The sequence below is a fragment of the Corvus hawaiiensis genome, chromosome 26, assembly GCF_020740725.1.
Source record: "Corvus hawaiiensis isolate bCorHaw1 chromosome 26, bCorHaw1.pri.cur, whole genome shotgun sequence".
Classification (NCBI taxonomy): Eukaryota; Metazoa; Chordata; class Aves; order Passeriformes; family Corvidae; genus Corvus; species Corvus hawaiiensis.
In genome coordinates, this window is record NC_063238.1 from 16,060,896 (window position 1) to 16,069,509 (window position 8,614).

At 41.4% G+C, this 8,614-nt stretch overlaps 1 protein-coding gene across 1 annotated transcript; it reads left to right on the top strand.

Moving 5' to 3' along the window:
* The first annotated feature begins 888 nt into the window (after positions 1 to 888).
* Positions 889 to 4,151, top strand: MRPL53 (mitochondrial ribosomal protein L53). Its single transcript, XM_048286873.1, has 3 exons — positions 889 to 1,012; positions 1,960 to 2,072; positions 3,720 to 4,151. The coding sequence occupies exons 1-3, from the start codon at positions 924 to 926 to the stop codon at positions 3,845 to 3,847; spliced, it is 330 nt and encodes a 109-aa protein (XP_048142830.1). The 5' UTR covers positions 889 to 923; the 3' UTR covers positions 3,848 to 4,151.
* Positions 4,152 to 8,614: the final 4,463 nt, after the last annotated feature.

The window sequence follows — 8,614 nt, forward strand, 5'->3', positions numbered from 1 at the left end:
ACAAACGAAAACCCAAATGTGTTCACTTCCAGCTGCAATGCCTCTTGCAAATCTCTCTCCTCCCTCATGTATTGCAAAATATTGCCTCTAATTAATCTTTAGCTGTATTGGCAGCTCCTTAGTGATCCTTATCTTCCCCCTCTACTCCACTCTTTTGAAAACCCACCTGGACTGCTGCGTCCAGCTCTGGGGTCCTCAGTACACAAAGTACATTGACCTGTTGAACCAAGTCCAAAGGAGGACCACAAATATGATCAGAGGGATGCAGAACCCCTCCTACGAGGAAAGGCTGAGAGTGTCACAGTTATTCAGCCTGGAGGAGATAAGTCTCTGGGGGAGACCTTGTTGTTGCCTTCCAGTACTGAAGGGAACCTACAAGAAAGCTGGAGAGGGACTTTTTACAAGAGCACGTAGTGACAGGACAAGGGGAAATGGATTTAAACTGGCAGAGTGAGATTAGATTAGATTATTAGGAAGAAATTCTTTGCTGTAAGGGTGGTGGAGCACTGCAACACGTTGTCCAGAGAAATTGCGGATGCTTCAGCCTTGGAGGTGTTCAAGGCCAGGCTGGATGGAGCTTTGAGCAACCCGGTCTAGTGAAAGGTGTCCCTGCACAGGGAGAGCAGTTGAAACTAGATGAAATTTAAACTCCCTTCCAACCCAAACCAGTCTATGATTCTCTGACACAGGCAGGTCAGCTCTCCCTCCACAGCGAGGAAGGAGCCTGGCTCTGAGCGCCTCGGGTCATGAAACGGGGGCCGGCGGCCCGCCCAGAGAAGGGAGCGCACCCGCGGCCTCCCGCCCCCACGGCCGCGGCACGGACTACAGTTCCCATGTGCCTGCGGGGCGAGCCGACGCGGCCGCCACCATCGCGCGCCCCTGCGCGGGGGCTGCTGGGATCTGTAGTAGAGGACAGGAAGAAGATGGCGTCCAAGATGAGCGTGGTGCTGCGGCCGGTAAAGAGTATCGTGGTCCGGTTCTGCCCCTTCGAGCCCAACGTGGAGAGCACGAGGTGAGGGGGCTGCGGGGGTGGCCCCGGCCCCGGCCCCGGCCCCGGCCCCGGCCCCGGCCCCGCTCTGTCCGGGCTCCATGTGTGTAGACGCCCCAGCGCCCTCCGTGCGCCCTTGCTGCGGCCTCCCGGGTCGCGGGTTCCGCGCGTCTCCCGGCGGGCGCGGGGCTGGCCTTTGGCACCCAGGGCTCATTCCGTGCTGTGTGCGGAGGGTCTGTGCCCAGCTGGAGACCCTTTCTACAGGCGTGTGCACTGAGCTTTGCCAAAGTGCTCAGTGGGTTGCCCCTCAGTGGCTGATCCTGTAGTGAGGGTATGCAACAAGTCCAGATGCTGGTAACGGGGAAGCGGGGCAACAGCAGCTCCTTTATCCCTGTAATTGTTGGAGAAATTTAAGGGATTGTGCTTCTGCAGCGATGTAGGTTCTGTACCAAACAATTGCAAAATGTCGTTTTGCAATGACTTTACAGGCACACCTACTTTTAAAATGAATTTAGTAACACTTAGAATATCTTCAAGCTGCCAGAATAGCAGTTTAAAGTAGCTGTCATGCATTTCAGAAATCTACAGGAGACCAAAGATGCTCACAAATAAATGCTGTCTGAAACCCAAACAAGAAAACATTGGCAAGCAAATGATGTATAAAGAAAAACGAAAATCACTTTGCTGTTTGTTTTATTATTGTGGCTAACCCAGCTGAGAGAAACACAGAAAGTATATACACTGGAGTTTTACACAGTTCTTTAGTATGCTTTTTACATGTTAGCATATAAGGAATATCAGTTTGGATTTTTAAGAGTGATTCTCTCATAAGAAGTACCTGTCTAAACTTAAGTACAAATCCTGTTTTGTTTATACTTTGTTACCCAGCAATATCAAAATATGCAAATTAGTTTTAGAAATATGCTTTAATTTCTGTCTGCAAGATACTTAATATATTAATATATTTTCAGAAATTTTCTCCAATGTATTTACCATAAAAAAATCCAGGCTACTAATACAAACTGTCAAGTGACTGCTGATGTGAGACATGATGGATCTGAACCAGTTGTAGATGTGACGTTTGGTAAGGAGCTTTTTTTTAAACAAAGAAAAAAACACTGGGTTTGTGTTGTTGCAGTGTTATTGTATTCTATATATTTTTTTTTAACTGTGATTTTTTTTTTGGCTCTGGTCCATAGCTAGAAGTTGTGCAATGGGGAGGAAGAAACAGTGTGTCACTAACAGCCTGATATCCAGATAAATGTGTATATATGTCTCTACTACAGTTAGATCTAAGGGATCTTAGATCCAACAATGACAACTTTGGAGCTGAGTGTACTTTTGTAGTGCTGTACTCACATGACCTTGCAGTCAGGTACAGTTCCAGGAAAGTAAATGTAGCTCCGTTTTTATATAATAATCTGTTTACTTTCTGTAATTTTTTTCTGTTACCTGTGGTGGAGGCATCTCAGTCTTGAGAACAGAAGGTTGAATAATATCCTTAGTTGCTTTTGCAACTGAGTATCTGTAACTTGAAGGAACTGCTCAGATGGATGAGGCCATACATGTGCAGATGGACCTGCAGAATGAGGTCAACTATGTACAACAAATTTCTTGGTTTCCTTTGAGGGTATAGTGAGCAGGCAGGGAATTGGTGGTGGAAATTTCATCGGTTCTGGAAGTGTCCCAGATTCTAGGCTATGAACAGATGGCTCTAATCTGCTTTTGTCCTTTTCTCTGGCTGCATCTTCTTTCCTGCTGTGCTGTAATGGACCAATATGTCATGTAGCCCATTAAAGTTTTCATTATTACTGATTAGTGCTACCCCTTATCTTTAAACTTCCATGTTTTTAGTGAATTGGTGGAAATGTCAAAACTGTTGAATGTTCTTTGTTTTGCTTAGGAAAGTCTACCTGTTGCAATGTTAACATTGCTTGTATCTCTCTCCCCCGTGCCTCTGTCTTTCCCATTCTTGTGTTGTATTAAGACTAAAGCAGTAAAGCTTTATGTTTTTTCACAGTGCAAACCCAAAGCAGTTTATTTCATTAATGCCAAGACACCTCTAAACTCTTCATTTTTTAAGAGCTGATTTTTCTCCAGTGAAGTGTTTGTAGCCCTTGCCGTTGGCAAAGATGGGGCTGGAACGTGGATGCTAGGCATGGTATTTCACTATATGGGTTTAGGTATTGGTTTTGTATTTGCAAATCTTGCAAAATAATTAACTTGGGTACAATACTCAACTTCTACTGCTTCCTGCCTGTTTTAAAATAAATTCTTTCAGAATTTTAGAAATCCTAGTGCTCTCTATTTTTTTGCGTTATAACCACCAGATTGTGTGAACCAATTTGTTGTTTTGGCTGAAGAAGTATGTTAAATGGACCACAGACAACAGGCTACTAAAATGCTTAGCCATGTGTGCCTTCCAATGCCTTCTTTGCCTTCTCTGAGATGACTTCAGGGGCATAGTATGAGCCATTCTTATCAAATGTGTTCTTACTATAGGCATACCTAGACAAATGTATCAGATTTTTCAATAATGCAATGCAGAAGTGAAAACTGAATGCATATTGTGTGCAGTTTCTTTGGCTGTGGTGCATAGCCAGGTTCCTTGGTATCTGGAGTACTTTCTAATCAGACAAGACAAACAGGGTATTTGGATTTATATGTATAAAACAGCTGCACACTAGAGTAGTTGTCACTTTGTACTTCTTAAGATTTTCTTCATTTACAGCTGATGGAGATCGACTGATAATGAAGGGAGCCAACCTGACGACAGGGGAAATGTTAGCAGCATTGAAGTCCAGATGTAATGCAAAAGACCTTAAGGAAGAACAGAAAAACAAGAAGAAGCATCCCTGAAGAATGGAAAAACAACTGTGCTTGCATCTACATGTGTTAGAAACAGCAGGCTGCAAAAAAAAAAAAAAAAAAAGGCTTTTCCTCTGCAACAAAATCTGAGATGGCCAAAAGACTTTAAATGTTCCCTGCCTTCCCTTGAAGGAGAACATACTAGATCAACAAATCTTCTAACACTAGTGGGTCAGAGTGGCGTAAGATGCATGAATGCAACTCTCTAAGCAGCTGCATGTTGGACTAATGTCACATGGATTTGCATATCAATGTGAATAATGCACATTAGCTATTAAATTAATACTGCAATGAAGCCAGATCTCTTTGGACATTATTTCCTACAAAATTTATGTAAGTGTAATGCAAGAAATTTTTAGAGTGGTTATTATTATTATTTGAAAGCTCTTAAATTTATTAAAAATTTGAAGAAAACTTTTAAAAGTACTCATCATTGACTTAGCTGAGGGACAGCAGGCTGCAAATACAGAGTGGTTTTTGTAATACTATGTTTATAAAACATCTTTTGCTAAGTCCCTACCACTTTCTTCCTCTTTTTTTGAAGGAAGTGGGAAATTTGCTAAATGTAAATTTAGCTCAGCAATTAAAGTAACAAGGTAGTGGGACTGTCAACACACAGTAGAGCTACTCATCCTGCTTAAAAGTAACTTAAGTTCAGCTCAAAGGGAAAGGTAAGTCAGTTTTTTTGATAATTGGAGAAAAGGGCTGTCTTTGAAGTTCAGTTTTGTAGTGGTTTTGTCACTCAGTTTATGGATGTGTTATTAAATATTTTATAAAGATCAAAGGGAGAGTTTTATTTGGTGTTTATAGTCCCATGTCCAACCCTATTATTTGTTAAAGTACCTGCTTAGGTGTCTCATCTGTATTGCAAAACTCTGTGGCTTTGGAAGGGTCCATCTCTCCTCAGGCTGTACAGGTGAAGGTGTCAGCTGCACGTGTTTCATGTGCATCAGTTTTGTTCATAACAAAAACGTAGTTCCAGTTTCAAGAATTGCAGGTGTGGTACTCTTGAGAGGCTTTAGTTCTACCTGTTGTTAATCAGATGCCTGATTTCTCTAAAACTAGTACATATATTTCCAAAGTTGGCAGCAGATTTAGGACACAAATCTGAAAGTAGTTTTACCTTAGTTTTGCCAAGATTATTAAATGGACACTGTCTGTTCTGAAAGCAAGATCATTTTAAATAGCACTGTCAAGGTAATTCTTTGCAAGTTCTTCATTAGAATGTTGAAGTCAAGGTGATGTCTTATGCTGGAGAAGGAGAGCTGTGCTGAAGACATTGGGTGTTTCCCGTGTGTTTGCAACAGACAGAAGAGTGTGAGATAAGACGATTCAATGACATTTGGATGTGGGAACAATAGATGTGAACAACTTTATCTGGGATAAATACCTTCTCTGCACTGGAACCCTTTCTTTTATTAGGCCACCAGCTCTTCAGAGTGGTTTTGGGGTGCTGAGCTGCTAAACCTGCTACTGAGCTCACTTAGAGCGGAGGGGTTTGAGAACACTGGAAACTGAGAGGATTTTATATCCTGTCAAGCTAGAAGATGACCAAATTGAAATAGGAATGTTCAAAGGACAGGTTGTTTTATTGTTGTATTTTGTTTTGTTTTTCCCACAGTTTAGAATAACATCATATACTATGACTTTACCTGAAAAAGCTTTGCCGGAAGAGGGAGAATTGTTCAAGAGGAAGACCTATGCAGAATTATTGTTCCCCTGGTTAATCATGTATTCATATGCTCAAAAGCCGTCTTACTGTAATATATCAGTGATTTTTGTGATTTTTTTTTCTTTCTTTGACAGTCTGTACATCAGTGTATAAAACTTGTATTTTAATGCGAAGTGCCTACATCCATCTTAAATAATCAGCCATCCATAAGTGCTTAAAGAGTAAAACAGGAGTTAAGTAATTAATAATTAATTCTTAATAATAATTAAGTTTTTATAGTCTTTATTTTGGCCCAAGATTGGGACTTACATTTAGGAATAGAAAAGGGAGAAAAATGAAGATCCTAGCAAGTTTTTTATCATCAAAATAAATCCCTTCTGTTGTCAAAGAAAGGTATTTTATTTTTTTGCTTTAGTAGCATGGATAGGCATCCTGCTCTGTAAAAACACACACTTTTGCTAGGTGCTTTCATTTTCATCTACACATGCCCAGCCTTCCTGCTTAGGTTAGGCCAAAGGACTGCAACGTCGCCATTGAGAGATCACCAACAGTTCAGTGGATGAGGTGTAGGCTGGTGCTGGTTTTGCTGTCGGTGCTGGGAGCTGCAGTTTGCAGTGATAAAGCTCTGATACGTTTTGTGCATGAAAAAGAAGTAATGACTGGGCTTTTAATATGCAACATGTAAAGCAAAACCTACAGGACAGAAAAATCACACTAAAAACGTGCATCCTCAAGACTACAAGATACTGGAGTGATATAAACAAGCAAGATGGGCAAGAAGGCACTCCTCTGATGATTATTATGCTAATATGTAGAAAATTGCTCTCCCTGTACCATGGAGATAAAGGTAGGAATTTATTTTTCAAGTACGTTAAAGATAATCTCTAATGACTTTCTTCCCTGAGCGTTCAGATAGCTTTGCTGCAGGCTGCTCCTACACTCAGCTCCTGCTGCTGATTGACTGAAACAAAGCTCTGACATCTTCCTGATACGCACAGGCCAGCGCTGGGGATGTACAGGGTATTAAGGTCACTCATGCAGAACAAAGCGTGTCTGGGTGAGCATTGACTTTGCATGTTGTTATTCTTTAGCCTACTAATCTTGATTACTGTATCCCACCAAAAATGTGGGTGGCTGCCCAACTATAAAAGGAGCTGGAACAGGCCCTAAAAAACTGGGATTGCCTAAATGCAAACACCGTGGCCATGTAGGGTGTCTGATAGCAGTTGATGACATTAAAATGGCTAAATCTCTAATGCCTGGAGATTTAACAATTATTAGAATCATCTTAGATCTTTTCATTGTACAAATACCTATTTATTTAGACATTCTTATCAGTGCATAGGGAAAATAGTCCTGAAATGGATGAATATGCCATTCAGATAACACAACCTGGCTGAGGTACTCCCTTTTCAATCTCTGCAGCATTGTTTCTAGAAAAAGATAGTGGTATTTCTATTAAAGATTTCAAATAGGAGCAGCAGTGTTAGTGAACATTGAAGTTCTTCACCTCTGCTTGTTTGAATTCTAAATGATCAAGGAATTTATATGGTATAAGGAAGCCAGAAAAACCCCTCGGAAGTTGAATATCCTAGGACTGTATTTAACAGTTCTCAAGATGCTTGGTTTCAAATGTATCTCCTACACCTGTATACACTCCGTGCAGTTTTAAGAATTGCTGGCTCACTGCCCACCTCACCAACTCCATGTGCAACCAGTTTCCGTGGATGCAGGCCCTGCTTATCCACTGAGTGGCTTGGAGTCACATGGAGACCGACATGTTGCCTATCAGTGATGCCTCTTCCAGATGTGCTTTTCTGCCTTCTCCATCTCCTGGCCTAGTAGTCTTTTTCCTTACTGGTGGTGTTTGATCTCATCCTGTCTCCCCTTTTCCCCTTGGAAAGCCTGAGTCACTCTTTTGAGCCCTTTTTATTGTTTGCCAAGAGTGTGCAGTAGCTTCAAGCAGCCAAGGTACTCTGCTGCTGGTAGACCACTCCATGTTCTCTGCTTCCTGCTCAGCCTTGCTCTGTAAGCTGATGAATGTTAGGATGGAGCAGCATGAACAGGTAGAAGTGGTACTTCGCTTTGATTAACTTAACAAAAAATGTTCTTTACATTGAGCTGGTGTTCTCAGGATTTTACAAACTAAGGCTGCGCCCAGGGACAGATGTTAGGAGTGTGAAGGCAAAGGAGCTGCTGACCTGTTTTGATCATGTCTCTTGAAGTTCCAAAGTGGTACTTGAAAGCAGAGTTAAGGCAAGCCTGGAGATTCTGCTTGACTCAAAGCGGTTTCCTAGGTACTGGCAGTGTTAATAGCAGAGGTTAATAGCACATCGAAGGAGATCTTTGCATTGTGCTTCACTGGAAGAGGTGTTTGACTTGTTTCCATGTGAAGATTTCTTCCAAGGCAAAATAGCTGGAAAAGTGGACCAGCAGATCTGTTTGTGAAGGGAATGCTTGGTCAATAGGAGCAAAGCCTGGGAAAGACATCCTTAGTGGACAGATTTTCACAATTCAGACTGACAGTCTCTGCAGGAAGTTCAGAGGACAGGTAGGAGGCAAAGCAGCAGGTTTCTTCCTTACTCAGGCACTACTCCTCTGTTTCTTTTGAACCCTCCACCCTTTTTCAACAGGGACCAGCTTTACTGTAAAAATAGCATGGTCAGCATGAAAAGCCAGCAAGTTTGTCCTCTCTATTTATAGTTATTTATTTTTTTATTTATAGTTCTCTTTTTTTGTAGTTCTTGCATGGATGCATGGAATTGTCTTTTCACTATTGGGGAATCTGAGTGGTTCAAGCCACTTGCATGAATAAAAGAAACAATAAGTATTTTCATGGAGTTTTTGAAGTGTCTTTTTATAGAACTTGACTTCAAAATCCACTGGTCAAATGAATTTCAGAGTATTTACTGGGAATGAGAAATTTAAGAATCAGATGATGACTTCTTCCTTTCCTTCAAATAACTAGATCGGTATCAAGTTGAGCTGCACATAAAAGAAAAGGTGGCAGAATCAGTACCAAAAACTTTTGGCAGAAGCATAGGAAAAAATCTGCAATGTAATTTCTTACTTTCTTACAGAGTTTC